Genomic DNA, 23,478 nt, shown 5'->3' with positions numbered 1-23,478 from the left:
GTCGCAGCAGTCTGGCTGTCAGTTCAGAAATGCTCCTGATGTATGGGATTGTGGCCAGTCCTCTGGGTTGTGGCATGTCCTCATTTCATTGTCTTTCCCTGAGGCATTCATTAACAGATGCCTCAGGGAAAGACAACGAAATGAGGACATGTCACAACCCAAAGAACTGGCCACACTCCCATACATCCGGAGCATTTCTGAACTGACAGCCAGACTGCTGCGACCACTAGGACTCATAACAACACACAAACCAACAGCCACTCTCAGACAACAACTCACCAGGACAAAGGACCCAATTCCCAGCATGAGCAAAACCAACGTGGTTTACAAAATCCCATGCAAGGACTACACAAAACACTACATAGGACAAACAGGAAGACAGCTAACAACCCGCATCCATGAACACCAACTGGCCACGAAACGACACGACCAGCTATCCCTAGTAGCCATGCACTCAGATGACAAACAACATGAATTCGATTGGTACAACACCACCATTATAGAACAGGCCAAACAGAGAACAGCCAGGGAATTCCTAGAAGAATGGCACTCATCCACGAATTTGATCAACAGACACATCGACATAGACCTTATATACCGGCCACTGCAGCGGACAGCTACTGACAACCGGAAGCAGCAGATTCAAACCAGTATAAATGCTGGAGGAATCAGCACAGAAGCGCTTCACAGGAGGCTCCCAAGCACTGAAGATGTCACCTAGAAAGGGGACGAAACGTTTGCAAGAAAAACTCCCAGCTTGGCGAACAGAACCACAACAACGAGCACCCGAGCTACAAATCTTCTCACAAACTTTGATTATCCAAAGTCAACAGATACATGATTGGCTTTTGCAATTTAGTTTCTGAAGCATTGAGTATCTTGCTTGACCAGCAGTTAATTAGGAAGTAGAAACTAATTTTGATGAGTTCTGCAATCAATGGAATGCAAATACATGCAGATTGGCTTCTCACCAGCTTATAGTGAGGAAGTCAGCTCAGCATTTAAGGAGGGGTGACTTAGGTGTGGAAGTTTATCCAGACAGTGACAGTGACAAACTAATTGTTGGATTCTCTCCCGATGAAGTCAGCGTTCTCACCATTATTCTCACCACTTCAGCAAGGGGAAAAGTTTGCCCAATGTGTGGATATCCCATAGGACTGCTGCACCCATTGTTGTAACCATTTAATCTAATTCAATCTCCAAAAACTGTAACAAATAAAAATACCTTACGCTGTAACCAACCAATAACCATGATTTGCTCCTGTTGAGGCATTAAATGGAGCAACCAGAAGTACCAGGTCTACACATCTATTCAATATCCCTACAATAGCAGATCATGATTCAACAATACATTCACAGAACAGACAGAAGTTGACACTGAGAAATAAAAAAAACTACAATTATAGTATCAACTGTACAGACTATAACAACTTGAAGTTTACTATCACCTTGAAAATGCAAAATGTCCTTTGAAAGAAACAGACACGAAGCTCTGAATGTTAAGGTTGCAACATGAAGGAATGAGGGATAGAATCCCATGATACAGAAGCATAACAGTTCTGGCCTTGATGAAGAATGTGCAATTAGAAACTGGTACAGATAAAAATGCACAGATAAAATTAAATAAGGCTATGATGGGTATATACAAGCAATAGGACCTTGAAGGTCATGCTCTGAAAGATAAATAGAAGGGATTTATGAGGACCAGGGTTAGGTGTGAGGACTACCCAGTAGTTAAGTGTCAAAGAGCTGGTGTTTTCAGAGTGAGGTCCAGGGTAGAAAAACTGAACATAAAATGACAGATGCCAATGCAAAGTACCAAAAGAATAGCCACTGGAATAATGTATATACAATTGGTTACATTGAAATCTACACAGTACATTGTAAAATTACAGTTTGAGAGTCACAGTTAGCTCAAAGTAGGTGGTTGAGAATTCATAATTAACCTTAAGGTAATTTATTAAATAGCAGCAGTTTAGGTAGGATACATAATCTAAATAGGCAGAAAGACATATTACATCTAACAGGAAAGAAATGTGCTGGATTGGATAAATGAATGAAGATAACAGGTTGGCTAATCTATCTTTATGGTGGCTACTGGTATTCTCCTTCAAATGATTTACAGGTCCAGATTGGATAACAAATTGGATTGACTTCTTTTCTTATTCACTTGTGGAGCATGGGCATCATTGGATAGGGTAGCATTTATTGCCCATCCATACTTACCCTTGAGAAAGTGGTGGTGCACTGCCTTTTTGAACCACTGCAGTGTATGTGCTGTGGGTTGACCCACAATATCATTAGGGTGGGAATTCCAGGATTTTGACCTGGCAACAGTGAAGGAACGGCAAGATATTTCCAAGTCAGGATGGTGAGTAGCTTGGAAGGAAACTCACAGATGATGGTGTTCCCATGTATCTGCTGCCCTTATCCTTCTAGTTGGAACTGTCTGTGGGTTTGAAAGGTGCTGTCTGAGAATCTTTAGTGAATATCTGTGGTGTGCCTTGTGGATAGTATACACTGCTGCTACTGAATGTCAGTGGTAGAGGGAGTGGAAACTTGTGAATGTGGTGCCAATCAAGTGGGTTACTTTATCCTGAATGGTATCAAGCTTCTTGAACGTTGTTGGAGCTGCACCCATCCAGGCACTCCTGACCTGTGCATTGTAGATGGTGGACTGGCTTTGGGGAGATAGGAAGTGAGTTATTCGCCACAGTATTCCTAGCTTGGACCTGCTCTTGTAGCCACTGTATTTAGGTGGGAAGTTCAGTTGCATGTCTGGTCAATGGTAACCCCCCTAGGATGTTGATAATGGGGGATTTAGTGATTGTAACACCATTGAATGTCAAGGGCCAGTTGTTATATTCTCTCTTACTGTCTGGCATTTGTGTAATGTAGATGTTATTTGCCACCTTTCACCTCAAGCCTGGATATTATCTAGACTTCATTGCATTTGAACATGGACTACTTCCGTATCTGAGGAGTAGTGAATATGCTGAACATTGAGCAATCATCAACAAACATCCCATTTCAGGCTCTACGATGAAGGGAAAATCATGGCTGAAGCAGCTAAAGACAGTTGGGTTTAGGGTACTATCTAAAGGAACTCCTGCATGCAAGTAGCCCTGTTTGGTAGCTTCACCAGATTGACAGTTCATTATCAAGAATGCCTGGTGCTGCTCCCAGCATGCCTTTCTGCATTCTTCATTGAACCAAGGTTGATCCTCTGGCTTGTTAGTAATGGCTGAATTGGGAATACATCGGGCCATGAGATTGAAGAAGATTGTTTTAAACTACAATTCTGTTGCTGCTGATGGCCCATAGCACCTCATGGATGCCCAGTCTTGCGTTTCTAGATCTGTCCCATTTAGCACAGTGATAGTGCCACACAACACGATAGAGGGTAACCTCAATGTGAAGGTGGGGCTTTGTCTGCACAAGAGCTGTGTGCTAGTTATTTTTACCAATTCTGTCATGGACAGATGGATCTATAGCCAGCAGATTGGTAAGAATGAATTAAGTATGTTTTTCCCTCTTGTTGGCTCCCTCACCATCTGCCACGGACCTCGTCTATGTCCTTTAAGACCCGACCAGCTCAATCAACAGTGCTGTTACTGAACCAGTCTTGTGGTGGACATTGAAATGCCCCATCCAGAATAAATTTTGCACATTTGCCAACCTCAGTACTTCTTCTAAGTGTTGGTTGACATGGAGGAGTACTGAGCCATCATCCAGGAGATGATGGTACATGAAGGTTTCCTTGCCCATGTTTAACCTGAAGCTATGAAACTTCATGGGATCCGGACTCCATGATGAGGACTCCCAGAGCCACTTGCTTCTGACTGTACACCAGTGTGCTGCATCTCTATGGGTCTGTCTGCCAGTAGGGCAGGACACATCCAGGGATAGTGATGGCGGTGTCTGGGAGATTTCCTGTCAGCTATGATCCCATGAGTATGACTATGTCAGGTTTTACTTAACTAGTCTGTGAGGCAGCTCTCCCAATTTTGGCACTGGTCCCCAGATGTTAATAAGGAGGACTTTGCAGATTCGATAGCATTGTTTGATCTGACCTCCTTGGTAGGATGTGACACTTTCTTTTTGATTTCTTCAGTCTTCTTAGGCAAGCAAAAACTGATGTCAGTGTGGATCACTTTGTAAAGCTCTCCTCTGTTTAACGTCTTCTTGAGCCATCCAAGCTATCAGTTCAGAGTCATCAATGGCCCACTTAAAGAGCTGTCTTCTGCCCAAAGTTGATGTTTCCCTCTCAAGAACTGATTTACTTACCTTATTTCTGGGAGGGCTATTGCAATTGTTCATTCAATTATCCATTATCAAACAACTGACACTCAACTGACACCTATATCTGTCAGATACCTGTGAAGTCATCTTGTGACTCATCGCTTACTAAGACATCCTGGTTAACCTTCAGACAGTTGAATCAGTAGAGGTCATGAGATCACTTCCAAACTTCAGTCAGAATTCATAATGTTTTGTTTCAGTGCTTGTGCTAGAGCTATGTTCTTAGCTGTGTTAACAGCCTTCATTATCTTGTGTTCATTAGCTCAGGATGCTGCCATGGAAGCTGCTTTATAAGCAAGAGAGAGAGAGAGAGAGAAAGGGAGAGAGAGAGACAGAGAGTGATAGAGAGAGAAAACCATTTCTATAATATTCAATACATTTCTTAAAACCTATAACCACTTTATACAGTGACTTTCTGACAGCCGTAAGTGATAACTGAAGCCCAAATCTAAGTTACACAAATACATAATTGTATGATTAATTTAACTTTAAGAGAGGACAACCAGATGAGAAAAATGCCATTATTACATTAAACCAAAAAACTTGCTGAGGTATAATTTATTTAAGACACAAAGGATATACAAGGACACAAAAAAATTAAAACTTCAGAGTTTAGAACAAAGAGCAAAGGACAGTATCGCACTGGAACTGGCCCTTCGGCTGACCAAGTCTGCATTGCCTTTCTAAACTAAGAACCTTTTTCCTCTACACTATCCATATTCCTCTATTCCCTGCCCACTGCTATTGTATCCATCCCCACCACCCACTCCGACAGCTCATTCCAGGTACTGCTTCTACAGTTGTGCCCAGGGGTCACTGGAGAAGGAGCACGCAGAGTCTTCCAATGCTCTTGATGCCTTTAGAGAGAGGTGTGCACCCCGGGGGATACAGTGCTTTATTTCACCTTCCAACTCCATTTTGATTTAACCCTTTCACTTTCCCCCTACTCCCCTTGCATGGTTTGCATTTCCTTCCATAGAATCCCTATGGTGTGAAGCAGCCAAGTCCACATCGCCCTCCACAAACAACATTCCACCCCACTCCCCAGCTCTATCAATCCCTATAACTCTGCAGTTCCCATGGCCAACCCACCTAACCTGCACATCTTTGGGCTGTGGGAGGCAACCAAAGGAAACCCATGCAGGCACAGGGGGAATGTGCAAACTCCACACAGACAGTCTGCCTGAGGCTGGAATTGAACCCGGGTCCCTGGTGCTGTGAGGCAGCAGTGCTAACCACTGAGCCACCGTGCCACCCTTAATGAGCTTTGCATGAAAATATTTAATTGGCTGCATGAGTGATTACTGATGGTGGTTAGTAGAGTACAAACAAATCAGTCACAGTGATTTTGGGGATGGAAGGTCACTCAGTTGTGTGTGATAACACTTCTGAGTAGAAAAAAAAATGTACATCATAGCTTCTTTAAATTTACCCACTTATACCTCAAATCAATGTCCCCTAGTAACTGACATTTCTGCCTTGAGAAAAAGGCTCTGAGGTCCATCCTTTCAAGGTCTCTTATAATTTTATATATTTCTATTAGGTCGCCCCTTGTCCTTCAACATTCAAATTAAAACAAACCAAGTTTGTCCAATCTCTCCTCAGAGCTAATGCCCTTCAAACCAGGCAATATCCTGATAAACTGTTTCCATACTCTCTATAAAGTCTCCATGTCCTTCTAATAATTTGGCAATCAAAACTATGAACAATATTCTAAATGTAGCCAACTAAAGTTCTCTCCAGCTCCAACATGACTTGCCAATATTTATACTTGTGTGCTCCAACCGATGATCACAAGCATGCTACATGCCTTCTTGACCACCTTATCCATTTTGAGTTGCCACTTTCAGATAACTGTGGATATATACACCGTGTTCCCTCTGTATGTTGATGCTACTATATGGTCTGCCAATTGCTGTATATTTCCCTCCTGCAATAGATTTTCCAAAATGCATCACCTCACATTTGTTCAGATTGAACTCCACCTGCCATTCCTCCACCAAGTCTCAAGCCTACCTATGCCCTGCTGTATCCTCTGGCAATCCTCCTCATTACCCACAACTTCCCCAATCTTTGAATCATTTGCAAACTTACTCATCAGGTCACCTGCGGTCTCCTCCAAATCATTTATATATGTTACAAACAACAGGGTTCCCAGCATTAACGCCTGTGGAACACCACTGGTTATAGATCTCCAGTCAGAAAAACACACTTCCACCACTGCTGGCTGTCTTCTATTAGTAAACCAGATCTTTATGCATCTTGCCAACTCACCATGGATCCCATGTGACTGCTTCTTTTGTATCAGAGAGGGACCTTGCCATGAGGGACCTTGCCAAAGGCCATGCTAAAGTCCATACAGACGACATCTACCACCCTGCCCTCATCAATCATCTTTGTCACTGCCTCAAAAGCCTCAATCACGTTTGTGAGACATGACCTGCCCTGCTCAAAGCCCATGCTGTCAATTGCTAATAAGCCCATACATTTCCAAATGTGAATAAATCTTATCCGTAAAAATCTTCAGAAAACATTTCCCATACCAACGTAAGGCTCGCTAGCCTATAAATTTCCCAGGTTAGCCCTGTTGCCTTTCTTAAACAAATGAATAACATTGGCTATTCTTCAATGCTCTGGGCCCTCTCCTGTGACTAAACAGGATACAAAGATTTCATACAAGGCCCCAGTAATTTCTTTAGATGCTTTCCTCTGCATTCTGGGAGAGATCCCATCCGGTCCTTAAATGCTTTTCAAAATACCCAACACCTTTATCATATGGACATGTCCTAGAATATCAACATATCCCTCCCCAGACACACCATCCACCATGTCCTTCTCCTTTGTGAATGCCAATGCAAAGTATTCATTAAGGACCTCACCCACTTCCTCTGGCTCAGTGCATAAATTACTTCAGTGGTGAAAAGGTTTCTAGAAATTATTCTACAAAAGTAGTCATGTGGAAAAGATGGGTTGATTAGGAAGAGTCAGCTTAGATTTCAAAAAGGGAAATCATGGAATTTTTTGAAGACTGAATAGAAAGACACAGTAATGTTGACGTAGCTTATACTGACTTTCTGAAGGCAGTTATTCACAGATACACTCATAAAAGGAACAAGAGCAAGAGAGCAGTGATCTACAAAAAGAAGCAACAGTGCACTGAGGAAAACCTTTTTCATATAGCAAATAGATAGGGTAGGTAATGCACAGCTGGAAACTTGGTGCAGGCAGTTTCAATTGAGGCATTCTGGACTCTAAGGGACGATTACTTGGATAGAAATAATGTGCCAGGGAATGTGGAAAAAGCAGGAAATTGGCACCAGGTTATGATGCTCATTTAATGAGTCGAGCAGGCACAATTGACTTAATGGCCTATTTCCGCACCATAATACTTCGACGGTTCTGTGATTCTGAATCTAGCTTCAGCCAGCCTATACCGTACCACTAACTTTCATGAATCTTCTTCAATCAATCACGGAATGTGATCATCGCTGATTAGGCTCACATTTACTCCCTGTCCCCAATTTCTTTAGATAAAGTGATGATAAGGTGCTTTCATGTGCCATGGCAATCCTTGGAATATAATTCCTGACAGGAGGTGTTGATTTTCAAATTAAGTTTCAGTCTTAAAAAAAATCACTACACCAGGTTATAGTGCAACAGGTTTAATTGGAAGCACACTAACTTTCTGAGCGTCGCTCCTTCATCAGGTGGTTGTGTTGATTTTTAACTTTGTACACCCCAGTCCAACACTGGCATCTCCAAATCAGTTTCAGTCTTAGTTTTCTTAGAAACTGGTGGGACCAAGCAACTGGTAGGGCCAGGTTTCTTTCTCAGTTTTGCTTTCCAATTACAGTATTCTGTCTCAAAAACTACTGTGAAACTATGGATTTCACACATATACACATACATACACATACAATGGCTAATGAGATTCACACAGAAATGGAGGAACTGAAACTGGGACAAACATCATGCATACTAGAAGTCTTACTTAGAGATTGGAAACATATGGAAAGCTGGCTCTGAAATATATTGCATATTGAAAAATTTAGTATGTACATCAGGGCACATGAAGGGATTATCAAACACGAGATGATACACAGAAATGTACTGGTGAGACAGGTATGGATGCTCTGAATTGTGGATCAAACATATCTTTTTGTAAGGAATTACACATTTATATTATTAATAAAACAAAATGTCAAAAATGTTTAAAAAAGCAATGTAACTGTGAGTAAGTCAAAAAAAAGTACAACAGCAGGCAATAAATTGGACTAATAAACAGTCAGCTGGCTTTCTGCAAAGGAGAGTGAGTGACACTTCATGTGGTGTTGAAGAGTAGTGCTGTTTCTCTGTCTTGCTGATCATAAATTTCAAGCCCACATGAGTATTCAAGTTTTGCCAGCACACATAAAACACAACAAAAACCAGAAGTTGCTGGAAAAGCTCAGCAGATCTGGCAGCATCTGTGGAGAGGAATCACAGTTAATATTTTCAATTGAGTGACCCTTTCTCAGAACTGTGTAAACATGTAAGAAACACACTCATGTTTATTTTTACAAAGGTCAATTATTAGATTAAAAATCACAAGGTATGTATCTATAGAAACTGACATTTTGAAATATTTCTTTAAGGCGCATACTGTGACAGACACAGAAGATGCTAGAGCTGTTACTGAGTCATACACATTACACAATGAGACAAAAGAAACTTAATACATTATTTATAATTAGTTGGCGATTACATATACAAGACACCATTTTCTAAAAATTGCAACAGTGACACAAAGCTTTGTTCGATGCAGTGGACATTCAGAAAATATAGCAAAAAACTTCAATGCCTAATTTGGGATATATTCTTGAATGCACACTTTCAGACTTCTGTTACAATCCCAGTTGATGTGGATACTTGACATGTCATACTCCAGAGTGAAACTGGCTCCATAGAACTTATGATTGCAATTTGTTTGCATTATTCATACTCATACAAGCTGCCAATATTTTTTAAAATGAAACAACACAAGTTTATCATACAAAAAGGGAAAAAGAAAGTTTAATACTTGACAAGTTGTAAAGATATTAACATAAAAGAAAAATACCAACACCTTTCCAAGAAATTTCCCTGAATGACATTCAACTCCAGTTATCCGTCCCATCTTAAATCTTTAATTTCTTACTTAACTGATCAAAGTTGCAACTATTTCCTTTGGCAATTTTGTATACAGTCACCCGATCTAATATTGTCTGTTACTGTCTCTCCTCCGAGCTATACTTCACTGAGTTTTCCAAACTGAATTTGGAAGTCCTGTCTACTTAAACAGCAAAAACAGTTTTAAGACTTCATCTCGCTCTGAAACTAAACTGGCCTTCGACTCATATGAAACTTCTTTTCAACAGCAACTGGATTGTGGCTCCTGGTCTGTCTTTCCATATGTCATGAATCTTTAAAAGCGTTTCATCAATTGATTCCCCAAGCGGTCTATCTAATCACTTAGCTTAAATCACATGTTTTCTTCAAATTTATATTTCTTTCTGACTCTTAAAAAAGCCACTTTGTCAGAACTAAAAAATCTATTTCACTCTATTTTAAAATTTAAATTCCCAATTGATAATCATGTATCACAAATCTTTATCATCAGCCACAGGCATGCATGAATCCTATTACTTTGGAATGTATTTATTTACATTTTGTCTTATAACAATGTAATGTTTTCAATTAAGACTCTGCCCATTCTAAATGGACACTCAACCTGTCCTGGATTTTGGCTATTTGGAAGTACATTTATCAAAGGAGGACTGCTGACTCACTTACTGTGAAGTGAGAGTTACAGTGTTTGTAAGTATATTCACTACTTTCCCTTCAATACACTAAGTATTTTTGATGTGTAGTCTAAGAAGTTTCTTCCAAATAGCTGCAGACATACAAGATGGATCTGTAGGAACAAATTACTGCAGATGCTGGAATTTGTTCTGAAAACAACATATGTTGGAGATCACAGCCGGTCAGTAAGACAATATCCAGGGAGAGAGAGGAAGCTAACATTTTAAGTCTAGATGGCTCTTCATCAAAGATAGATTTGCATTTATAATAAAGTTTTTTATAGCCTCAGGACATCACAAAATGATTCACAGCCAATTAAGTATTCTTGAAATGTGGATACCATTGTCACAGTTTATTATCTTAAACAGGGAGGAGGTGGTGGCATAGAAGAGGTACTGATGACAGTGTAGTGGTAATATCACTGGACTAGTGATCCAGAGCCCTAGGCTAATCTTTAGTTTAAATCCCATTGTGGCAGATGGTTAAATTAATGAAGATCTGGAATAAAAAGCTAACTGAATACCGGCATGTAACCACTGTTGATTGCTGTAAAATCCCACCTGATTCACTTATGTCCCATAGGAAAGGAAATCTCTCATCCTTACTTGGTCTGGCCTACATGTATTTCAGACTCACAACAATGTGGTTGATTCTTAATTGATGGGCAATAAATGCTGGCTCAACCACCAGTGTCCGCAACCCACCAATTAATTTTAAAAAGCTATTCAGCCCATTGTATCTGTTCTAGCTCTCCAAATGGGCATTATGACTTAGTCTTGCCTTGTCTCCAAAAACCTGCACATTATTTGAATAGGAACAATCTTTTGATGCCCTCTTGAATGTCTTGTCTTAGCCTGCATCCACCATACTTCCACATTGTGCATTCCAGACTGTAACTTCATAAAAAAGATTTTTCTCACATGCATTTGCTTCTTTTGCAAATTACTTATAGGAAGGCAATATGTAATAACAAGGCAGCACTTAACTAAGGAAAGCACCTAAACCCTGAGTAAAACTGAGGTCAGTGTGAATCAATGCCCCAGCTCATCCAAGCCGATGGCTGTAGAGGATGGTCATTGTAGCTTGAGTATACCACTGTGATTAAGACAATGAAATCACTTAGCAGTTTTGAACCTCTCGGGATGGTAAGTCAATCAGCATCTCAAATAAGTACACAGAAAAGGCTATGTGACAGCTTTACCAAATAGTAACATCAGGAGGGAGGAGGCCCACATTGCAACAGTTTTGGCAAGGAGCAGGAAATCAAGCCATATTCTATAAAAGATGTGGAGAAACTAAGATGAGCACAGTATTTAATAGACATAGAAGCATGCACAGTTTGTAGACGAACTGAATGTGGCACATTCATTCTAAATATTGACTTTCATAGAAATATTTGCAGTAGATATAAAATATGTCAGCTACACTGTGCTATGCACAATACAATACTGCAAAAGACCTTGCTAATATTTATCCATTGAGTAAATGTGCATCCTGTGATTTTGTGAGTATATTGATATGAGAAGCTGACAGACCGATATGTGGAGTTAAACTGCATCCCATGGGACTAGATTAGATTGCTCTCATTTTCAGTGTCTGCTTATGAAAGAAACTAATGACACCGAACTAAAGAGAATACCAAAAATTAGCACTGTTGAGCATAAAGGATCATAACAAATTAAAGAATGAAACATTTCAATGATGCAGCTGTGAGTTTAATTGGATTAACAAACAAATCAAAACTGCGAAACAAAGGAATAATCAGCACAGTGGCTGAGCTGACTTTTGAAGCACTGATTCATTATATAAGAGTCAGTAGACATTGGGGAGGAACCACAAGTGCAGTAGTTAGTGCAGTACTCATTGTTAAAAAAAGGTGAAAAAAAAAGATAAAGGTGACAGGAGACCCAAGTTTTCATTCAGGTAGAATTATGGAATTGATTATGAAGTGCAAACTTGAGATCCACCTACACAGAAAAACACATTTTATATTAAAATTCAATATGAAGTGCTCATTATCAAATTCGAAGGTATGAGCATTCAAAATAAACACTGACAACAAATACAAAGAAACTGAGCGAAGTGTAGAAAACACCACGTACTTGTGAGATCAGTAATGTCAGAATGTGGCAGCAGGTAAATGTCAGGGGGAGTGCCTAAAGCCTTACTGCTGTCACTGCTGCCACTTCTAATTTGGATAAATAACTTGGATTCAGAACATTGAAAGCAATTAGATTTGCTGATGTTGCCAAACTCAGAGGGACAGAAAAGTTAAAGGAAAGAGCTCACACAGAACAAAGCAATAAAAGGAAAGGCTACAACAACTTGGAATTCCATTCTGGAAAAACGTATTGAATAGTAATTTAGAAGTATATATCAGGTGTTGAAAGAAATGAAGCCAATAATATGAGTAGTGCTGTGGTTAGCACTGCTGCTCCACAGCGCTAGAGACCTGGGTTCAATTCCCACCGCAGGCAACTGAGTGGAGTTTGCACATTCTCCCCGTGTCTGCGTGGGTTTCCTCTGGATGCTCCATTTTCCTCTCACAGTCCAAAAATGTGCAGGTTAGGTGAATTGGCCATGCTAAATTGCCCGTAGTGTTAGGTGAAGGGGTAAATGTAGGGGAATGGGTCTGGGTGGGTTGCTCTTCGGAGGTTCGGTGTGGACTTGTTGGGCCGAAGGGCCTGTTTCCACACTGTAAGTAATCTAATCTAAACATGGGGGCTAAAATTTTACCTTCTTTTGAGTAAGTAGAAGTTGCATTAAGTCTTTTGGAGAGATTCTTACTGAAAAACCAAGCAGGATCTCTTGCCATAGCATTCCACATGTGCCTCATTAATTACCTACCCCACCACTATGGTGTCCCAATCTTACCACGCGCCTTTCGTGGAATTACTTGCCACTCACCAAATATCCGCCAAAAGATCAGAATCCCAGGCACCCGCACCATATTTGAAAGGTTGCTGTATACCCAGACAAGTGCTGGCATTTTGATAAAGGATGGAATATGAACATGTCAGAGAAGAGGAAGATGATGCCTGACTTCTAAAACAGGGACCTTAAATTCCTGGGTGGAGAGGTTGGTTCAAAGGGAGGGCTCGTCTTCCCAGATGACCAGTGGAGGAGGGTACATCACCAAACCTGGCAGCCTGATAATCAGCAATGGCTTCATGGTCATCATTCGACTCTTATTTACAGATTATTATAGAATTCTACTACCATTGTGAGATTAACGACATGGTCACAAAACCTTACCAACTGTCTTTTGGTAGTGCCAAACTTGAATATTACTGAAAAGAGATATACTTTGTCAAAGCTTTTCATCTTGTACTCATCAGGACATTTGCAAGAAAATCAAGCAAAGAAAAACATGTTTATACTGTGTGAAGAGTGTGCTAATTGATTGACAATAGATTCTGATTAATAGAAATGTTGCCATGGAGAATGCAGAACTGGGTGATGACTGACAGTTAACTGCAATGCCTTTTAGTTTAAATTCAGAGCAGGCAGGTCACCTTGGAATGTAAAGGAATGAACTGGAGAATGGCTGACACCTATTTTATTAAGTTGAAACAGGTAAAATGTGTACACATCTTTCTGTCTAAACAAAAAGCACTTTGTCTTGATGTATGCAGTTCCTAGCACCTGTAAATGACACCACACCATGAGCCTGATTGGCAATCTTAAATTAGCTGTCAACATAATTCTTAGCACATTCAGGATTATCTAACAAATGTTATCTAATCATAACTCACATCTCTGTTCATACAACATTATCTTCTCACACAGCGCAAAATGTTATTCCCTTTTACAATGGCATTCTTGCAAATGTTCTGATGAGTGCAAGGGTTAAAAATGTTTTGACAAAACATGTCTCCTTTCAGCTATACACACCTTATTAACCTCGCAATTGTTAACACAATGTTAAACATGCTACACTCACCATACATATCTCACATTACTTGTACTAAATTTTAATAACAACAGATGTCAAAAGCATTTCAGAAATGATAAAAGGATTGGCTGGGAAATGTATATCCAGCTTCGTAATAGTCACAGGAATAAAGCCACAATTCTTACATATATACCATGTTTCCTATGCATGACAGATAAATAAGCCATGGCATTTGATAACAAAGTTCCCTTTTTAATAGTTACAGGTTGAAAGTAACTCAATGTAACATTAATTGATCTGTATATCTTAAACCAAAAAGTAAATCTCTAATATCAATATTCATTAAATAAGGTGACTCACTGTGCCTGTATCAATGCTTACCATAACTTGCTGAACTTTTGTTTTCTATTTGTGGATTAACCTGTTGTGTTTTTCTAGTATCTGTTCATATTTCAGTTTTTTAACATCTATGGTTTCCTCTTTAAATATATGTATATAACATATATATATATGTATCCTTGAATATTTTTCAAGTGTTCATTTAATCCCTAATTTTCAAAATCACTTGATCTAAATAACTAGTGCTATGAACAATATCATATTCTAATAGCCATTTCCTTGCTTCTCTGTGAAAGAAGAGTAAAATTGTATGCTGTAAAAAAATTAAAGTCTAACTTGCTGTTTAATGTGAAGTATAAAATATTAAATAAAATCCTGACAACATTTTTTGGACTTGCAAATTCCTATACAAATCACAAAGATCATGCTGATCTTATAAAATGACAATATTACTCCAGTAGTGAAAGCATTATTGTATGTCACATGCCTGCCACTCAGCTTAGTCTTACCACTAGATATGGTGAAACCGTTTGGTAGGATAACACAGAAGTATTGACAGAAGTTTTATTTTGAGACACCTTATTTCAGAAGATTCAAACAATTCACCTCATCAGCATTTTTGCTGAATCGTACAAGCCCATCTGCTATTAGTTAGATCAGGTATTTGGCACCTCACTCTTACTTCTGTGTTAAAATCATACAACACCAGGTTATAGTCTAACGGGCTTATTTGGAAGCACTAACTTTCGGAGTGCTGCTCCTTCATCAGGTACTGTCACCCCAAAAGCTAGTGCTTCCAAATAAATCTGTTGGACTATAATCTGGTGTTGTGTGATTTTTAGCTTTGTCCATCCCAGTCCAACACCGGCTTCTCCACATCATTGTTACTGTGTGGAATACCAAATTGAGAGTCCATGGTCTAAGCATCAGAGACCAAAGCATTACTGATATTTTGTAGGCAATGCAAAATCTACAGTTCTCAAGGCCACCATGCTCAGCGTAACTTAGAAACTACAGGAAAAATAACAGGGAATGGTAAGATCTAAACAAATGATTTTGAGATGGAAATATTATAAATTACAACATTCTCACAATAGAGTGATATATTTTTCTTTGTAACACTGATTGGAATGACAGCTTAGTATACTGTGCATCATGCTGAGAGGAAGCAGCAAGTTTGTCTATAAAGAGGAACATAGTTTTGAAGGCAGCCATGCTCAAGCCATGGTCTATTATTTCAGAGCTGTGTACAGAGTAAGGAATATATGACGAGGTGCGTTGCTTTGACAATGCTGCTAAGGTCATTCAATTTCTTCCTGTACTACAGCCAGGTCATTGTCTGCTGGCTGAGAACCAAAATAGTTGATAGATTTACCTTGAGCCATGGTAGGAGATTTTAAAGACACGGCATCTCCTACTGGACATAGATGCACAAATAAGAAAAAAAACAGCAATTTACACCACGATAACTTCAAAATGATTTCATGATAATTTTAAATGGTGTCTTGATGAATTCTATTTTATTTAAATCTTAATAATTTGCTTTTACAAAGCCTCTGCATAAAGCTGTGCAATTGTGTGTTGTTGGTTTGATCACTTTGATGAATGTGTTTCTTGGCAAATCATTTGCACCTATTTATAGAAAAGTATGCTTAAATACAACTACTTACAAATGTAATTTACTCAATAGAAAACAATGTCACTAAAACCAAGGTTTACTGATTTTCTTTCAATGAAAAATCATAACGGAAAAGACAAGTGTCAGCTTTTTAAGTAGTGTCATGAGGAAGTGCACAGGTACAACAACTGAAAAGCAAGAGGTCACAACAATCTCAACAAAAGTGCAATTGTTGCTTGTAAATATGTTAAGCTTGTATTTACCACTTGCAATCAAGTTCAGAAATGTTATAGTAATTAGATTACTTACAGTGTGGAAACAGGCCCTTCAGCCCAACAAGGCCACACCAACCCGCATACCACTCAGACCCATACATTTACCCCTTCACCTAACACTACGGGCAATTTAGCATAGCCAATTCACCTAACCTACACATTTTTTTTGTGGATTGTGGGAGGAAACCGGAGCACCCGGAGGAAACCCACACAGACACGGGGAGAATGTGCAAACTCCACACAGAGAGTCGAGAATTGAACCCGGGTCTCTGGCGCTGTGAGGCAGCAGTGCTAACCACTGTGCCACCGTGCCGCCCATCATAATGGATTTCACAGGTTGAAGAATATATAGGTTTTACTGTAGCTGCAAGCCAAGGATCTCAAATAATGCACTGCCTTCTAAGTGCCAAGGTAGTGGGTGCAAAGCATTTTGCCGACAGCAAAAGGATAGCTCAAAGTAGAACCAACAGCATTGCCAGAATCCCAGCTTTAATATTTCAGGAAGGCTCAGCAATTAAGTGATTGATTAGTTAAATGTCATTGGGAGTAGGCAGGAAAGTCCATTGTAACGAAACAACAAGGCCTCATGATTAGCAACCTCAGCATGACTCCCTCATGCTACTCTTTAAAAAAAGCAAGTTAAGGGAGGTCAGTGTGTTACGAGAGATTAAGTTGGTAGAATGAGTTCAGGTTCCTTGGAATACAGCCAGATTTGTGTCTTTTTTTCTGTCTCTCTTCCTTTAGGACTGGAACACTGATTGAAATGAATTATGGTAATGATTGACAACAGTCTGTACGATGTGGATCTTTTATACCTGCTCAGCCATTGGGAAAAGAAATGTACAAATTGCAGCCCAAATCAAACAGAATGTACCAGATACTACAATCATGGGCAATATTAGAAAATCATGCAGAATCATCAAGAATAGAGTTTGAACTTTGGAGCACACAAAGATTTTAAAAGAGCTCAGAAGAATTATCAGAAGCAGAACCTGATCCAGTGATGGCAGTGCTGACAACAGTTCGTGAGCTGGCAAACATGCCAGGGTTGGCTTGTCATGCTCCACACACTTGCTCTACCAGTTAATACCGGTGGCACGGGATGAGACTCTTTAAGGGTCAATAGTTAGCCTCTTAATGGCCTCAATTAGCAAATCCTAAGCATGCTGTTCCAGAAATTCCAGAGCAGATGCCAGCTCTGCAAGCAAGGCACCAGTAGAGATCACAGCACAGGACATGTTGGTATTTGATAGCCTTTGTTCAGCCATTGAGGATGTGGTGGAAAAGTAGTAATGTTACTGGGGACAGAAGTTAAAGTTTCACCATGGCAGATGGTGAAATTTGAATTGAATAAAAGTGGGATACACAGCTAATCTAACATTCACTTAAGCATTGTCAATTGTCATAAAAACCATCTGGTTTACTAATGTTAATTTAAGAAAGGAAATTTGCCATGCTTGGAGTGGCACGGTGGCTCGGTGGTTAGCTCTGCTGCCTCACAGCACCAGGGACCCAGGTTCGATTCCAGCCTTGGGTGGCTGTCTGTGTGGAGTTTGCACATTCTCCCAGTGTCTGCGTAGACTTCCTCCAGGTGCTCCGGTTTCCTCTCACAGTCACAAAGATGTGCAGGTCAGGTGAATTGTCCATTCTAAATTGCCCAAAGTGTTCGGTGCTTTAGTTAGAGGGAAATGGGTCTGGGTGGGTTTCTCTTCGGAGGGTAGGTGTGGACCTGTTGGGCTGGAGTGCCTGTTTGCACAATGTAGGGAATCTAATCTTGTCTGACCTACATGTGACTCAGGCCCATAGCAATTAGTTTTCAGCAGTCCTCTGAAATGGCCAAGAGAGCCAAAGATTTCAAGGGCAATTAGGAATTGGCAACAAATGCTGGCCTTGCCAACGATGCCATCATCCCCTGTAAGAATAAGATGTTCAACGATGATCTCATCTGACCCTATCAAAGTTCTGAAGCTCCATTTCCAAAATTTCTCACTGATAGAAGAATGCTAACCTATATCTTTTATACCGATTCTATCCGCATTTACTAGGTCAGTTGAAATTCCTTACTATCACCATTATTTTTAGTGATTTTCAGAAATTTGCCTCAATATTTGTTCTTCTATTTCCCCTAACTTTTGGTCCCAGTGATGTGATTGTCACTTTTTGAAATAACCTGTAGAGCACTGATGCATGTTGTAAGAGAACGACTCAATACTTACGACACAGCACAGGTATTAAATGTACTTGCTTTTAATTCTTTGTATACCACATTAGCTTTATGTGTCAGCAGGCTGTGGATGCTGAGTCATGAGTACATTCAAGGTTGCAATCAATATATTTTTGGACTCCAAGTGTATCAAGGAAACAGATACTAACACGGAGTTGAGATCAAGGATCAACCATGATCTTATTAACTGGAGCAGCAGGCTTTAATGGTCATATGGCCTACTCCTCCTTTTAACTCTTATGTCAGCACAAGTCATATATCATATTCCAGATGGCACAGTTATTAGAGATACATAACAATCTGTGAAACGCAGATTGAAAGCACCCAGTGTTTTAACCGCCAGCCTAACATATCCCAATTTCCAAAGTTATCTCACACAACTGTGAAATTCCTGAGTAACCTTAGGCTATATTCATAACAGGAATAAGACTTTGTGATTGAACAGTGAGTTTCAGCATTAGTTTCCTGTTTTTAATACATACTAAGATTGATCAATTATTTCCAGATAATTAAAAAATCTATAAGTTTTTTTTGCATAAATCAAAGTAATGGAAATCATTCTTAACAGGAGAAACATTGTAAACGAACAACACAAGAAACTTATAAAACACGATGTTTGTAACAAAAACAAATAAATAATAAAAAAAATTCAACTTCCTGCTGTCTTCAGATGTTAAAAATAAACATGAGTTTCATTGATATAATTTATTCCAAAGTGTTTTGATAAAATTCCAGACAAAAAGCATTAACTGAGCTAAAATCTGGAATCAGAATGATGACACAGGAGAGCACTCAGTTTATTCTGTCCTACTGCCTCTTTGCTACAACTATCCAACTTGTCTCACTCTTAGCACTTTCTCCATTATCCTACCTTTTTATTCCTTTCGAAAATATTTATCCAAACTCTTTTAGAAAATCATTACTGAAACTGGTTCCAACATCCTTTCAGTTAGTGCATTGCAAATTACTCTATTGTCATCTCAGTTCTCTGTTTGCAAGCACATAGAAACTTAACCAGAATATTTAGTTCAATCTGTAAAAGCTGTTTCTGGTGCCCAAAAATGAACACAATATTTCAGCTAGATGCTTAGTTGTGTTTCAAAAACTTAGCGTAGTTTTGTTGCTTTTGTATTTCAGACTGTATTTAATGAAGGAAATCAAATGTGCATCCAGCATAAAATATGAGGTTGGACATAAAATTAGCTAATAGACAGAGAACTACATCTTTTATCAGACTCAATTTTTTTCTTGCCCAGAACGCTGCAGTACATAATTTACGTAAGTGATCCAGAATCAATTGCAAGATTATCAAATTTTTGAATAAAATGTTTAAAGCACTGAAATAGAATGATACAGCTGAAGATCTGGATTACTTACACAGACATGTGATGGATACAATCTTACTCTCAATAAAACATGTGGAATTAGCATACAGAAACTCTAACTAGCAATATTGAATGTGACAGTTCTACTACCAAGACAATATGGTCAGACAATTAAAAAGGTTAGCAAAGCATTGTGATATTTAGTCAAAACAAGGTCCTGAGGTATTGATTTTTCACTACAATCTATACTTGAGTGCGAAGAAACTGGGTGCATGCTTTTTAGCTGTAGTCAAAAACCATGAGAACAATTTATTCTTCTACCGTCCAAAGACCAAGAGAAAGCAAAGAACTTATGAAATGCAGGTAACAAGGTAGAATTTTTCCTTCAACATTACACAAAGTCACACTCCAGTTCAAAAAGGTACAGGCTAACTAGAGTAACCTCTTGTGAAGTGCAGGGTGGAAACAGAACACTTCATAGTTTGATTTACTCTCTAGTCATGAAAAATATGCATTCCCATAGATTCAACGCTTCTTCATATCTTCACTATGTTTTATCCAATTACTAAATTAAAATGAGGAGTAATAAATTTCAATGGCAGATGTATGGACGAATGTTGAGAACACAAACTTAAATGTGATCAATATAAAATGCATTATTTTTATACAGAGATTTTATCTTGAATTATTCATGGGTATGTTAATTGATAATATAACTGAATCTTGTCTTATGGACTATACACAACCATTGAGCTTTATTCTGTAGTTTAGGACATTACTGGATTGTGAATCATCCTTGCCTTAACCTCATTGATATACTACTCTCTCATATTATATTGAGAAAACTAATATTATGACTATGTTTGTATTTGAATCTAAGCTTGTGTCCATCTATATATTTAACAAAGTGTACAAGGCAACATTTTGAATTCACTAAATAGTGGGACTTGAATGATAAGTAAGAACATTTCTCCCATTGGAAAAAAAATTGAGGGTAAACTTTATTTTGAACAAAAGAAAGAAGTTGAACGATTTCCCATCAATCACTGTCCACCATCAATAAGCAACTCTTATTGGCAAGTGAAAATAAATCATTTTCTAGTAAAAGCTAAATATAGATATTTAAGACAAAAAAAATCTCAAAACAATATCAGCTAATTTTGAAAAGGCCGAAGGAGCTGTTTCTATGCAGTATGGATCTATGATTCTATACTTTGCGTGTAACTGTAGACTTAGTACTGTTAGTACTCGGAATTGGTAAAGTCAGTCATTGCACATCACTGTCTAACTGCTATCCCTGAACTCGGCGTTACACCTGCATGCAACGGATTCCGTTTACAACTCGGGGAGGCACACAGCATTAGGAGTTCGGCTGACCAATAACAATGCGTGCAGCCACTCAAATATCTACACGACTCTGCAAGCATCCCCAGTTTCCTCAATCCAGGGTAAGGTGTGGTTCCCTGGCACTCAGGCACAACAAGTGCAGCAACAAAACCCTTTGTTACGTTACCAGAAATTGTACAGGACCCTGCAACAATAAAACAATAACTGCGTGTGTGTGCGTGTGTGTGTGTGTGTGGTGGGAAGAGACATCGGGGCGTGGAAACAGATAGTATTAAAAAGCAGTCAACTAAAAATACATGGAATATATTAACGTCGACAAAGGAAAAGCACGGTTTGTGTTTGACTGACTTAAACAGTAATATGAAGATATCCTTATTGTCAGTATTTTAGGATTAGACAAACGAGACACGGTAATTCAAAGCAGGACGGGGAATAACAGTGAAAACACCTTGTTGTACGTTGATATAAAAACCAAGCAGCAAATATGAAAGGGGGATGCGACCAGGACTTACACGAAGGCGTGATAGACCAGTGCCCATCCTCCGGGTCTCTCCAGCGCATCATAAATAAAGTTCTGCAGTTTTCTGTAGGTGGCTTTCCTTCTGTTCGGTTGATTGTAGCTCAGAGGCTTGGTCAGGAGGCTCAGCCCTTCCTTCGGTCCCGGTTTGCTGTCCTCTTTGCTCCGTCCTTCCAGCAACAGAGCACCGTCACGGTCTGCGCCGGAGTTCAGTCCGAGTCCGACCACCCCGGGCTCGGGCTCGGGGGCGAAACCCACCCGCAGCTTCTTGCCTTCGCCCGAGCCATCACCATCCCTGGACTTGAGCCCCATGGTCAGCAGGCACGCCGATGCTCACTGTAGGCAGGCTGGCAGAAAGCGTGCAGGAAGCAAATGCCATGGCTCGTAAACAGAGACCAGAGCTCAAACAGAGAGGTCCCATCAGGATCTTCGGGGAGTGGAATAGACCTCTCTGCGTCTCCCTCTTTTAATCAGGTTGGAGAGTGGGCATCACGCCCTCGCTTGTTTTTTTTTGTTACCTGTTGGTGTAAGTGATGCAGCCCTCACTGAAGGCGATATGGTTTCATGATTGTGCAGCCGAGAGGTGGCATGTGGAATTGCTGCCAGGGTTTTTTCTGAGGCGGAAGGATTATTGATGTTTGAAGCAAAAGGATCCAGGAAGCACAGAAACCGATTCAGCTCATTACACGCCAGCACGTGATCACCGCTGCCATTGACATTTCTTAAAGATATTCTCCATGGGTAACATTAATACAACCAATTTGGGGGGGAACCCTTAAATGCGAAGCTTACGATGGGCTAATTTTATTTCAGATCCTAGGCATATGCTTCGAAAAGCAATGGCCTACAACGCACATCAACACTATCTTGGTACACCCCTGCCAAATACTTTAATTCCTAAATATCCTGTAGGATGGGCTGGGATCCGGGAGCTGTACCCGCCCTCGGTGTAGTGTCACACCACGCCTTTACCCATTTCTGTTCGAATTGCTTTTTGAAGGTTGCAGTGGAATTTGCCTCCACCACCCTATCAGCCAGTGTACTCCACAGCAGAACCACTCTCTTTGCAAAGTGAAGGCTCCTCTTCTCCCTACTTTAAAGCATCACTTGTGGATGACGAGGAAACTGCTGCTCCCTGCTCTGTTTATCAAAAATTGAAATTAGATCTCCCTTTGATCTGCTCTACTCCAAAAGAAAACAACCTAAACTTCTCTCATCTGTCCACAGAACTGGAATCCCTCAGCCAGAATATCATCCTGGTAAATTACTCTGAACCTTCTCTGAGATTTTGGCATCCTTCCCAAGTGTTGCCCCCAGTTGAGTACAAAATTCCGGCTGACCAATCATTTGCAATCAAAACATGTGGCGCTGGAAAAGCACAGCCAGTCAGGCAGCATCTGAGGGGCAGGAGAGTCAATGTTTCGAGCAGAAGCTCTTGATCAGGAATGTGATGAAGAGCTTATGCTCAAAATGTTGACTTTTCTGACCTGCTGTGCTTTTCCAACGCCACACGTTTTGACTCTGATCTCCAGCATCTGCAGCTCTTACTTTCTTCCAGTCATTTGTAATGTTCAGTATGACTTTATCAATGGTTATTGGGAGAAGGCAGGAAAATGGAGTTAACAAACATATCAGCCATGATCGAAAGGCCTAATTCTGCTCTTGTATCTTATAGTCTTATAATCTTATATTATTAGTCAATACCCTATCTATAGTACCAATGCTCTGATGCACTACATTATGGCTTGCTCTGGCATCTTCAATGATTTGTGAATATGAATCCCAGATCCCAATGTTCCTGCAGCCTCCATACTCA

At 39.8% G+C, this 23,478-nt stretch overlaps 1 protein-coding gene across 1 annotated transcript in view; it reads right to left on the bottom strand.

The window, feature by feature from the left end:
- The window catches only part of kcnq3 (potassium voltage-gated channel, KQT-like subfamily, member 3), a 429,352-nt gene extending 407,378 nt beyond the window's left edge, over positions 1 to 21,974 (bottom strand). The window contains exon 1 of the mRNA XM_060823557.1: positions 21,658 to 21,974. Within this exon, the coding sequence (XP_060679540.1) occupies positions 21,658 to 21,974 (317 nt within the window). The remainder of the gene's footprint in view (positions 1 to 21,657) is intronic.
- Positions 21,975 to 23,478: the final 1,504 nt, after the last annotated feature.

This window comes from Hemiscyllium ocellatum, chromosome 4 (genome assembly GCF_020745735.1).
Source record: "Hemiscyllium ocellatum isolate sHemOce1 chromosome 4, sHemOce1.pat.X.cur, whole genome shotgun sequence".
Classification (NCBI taxonomy): Eukaryota; Metazoa; Chordata; class Chondrichthyes; order Orectolobiformes; family Hemiscylliidae; genus Hemiscyllium; species Hemiscyllium ocellatum.
Note: the sequence above shows the minus strand (reverse complement) of the source record. Positions and strands in the feature narration are given on the sequence as shown.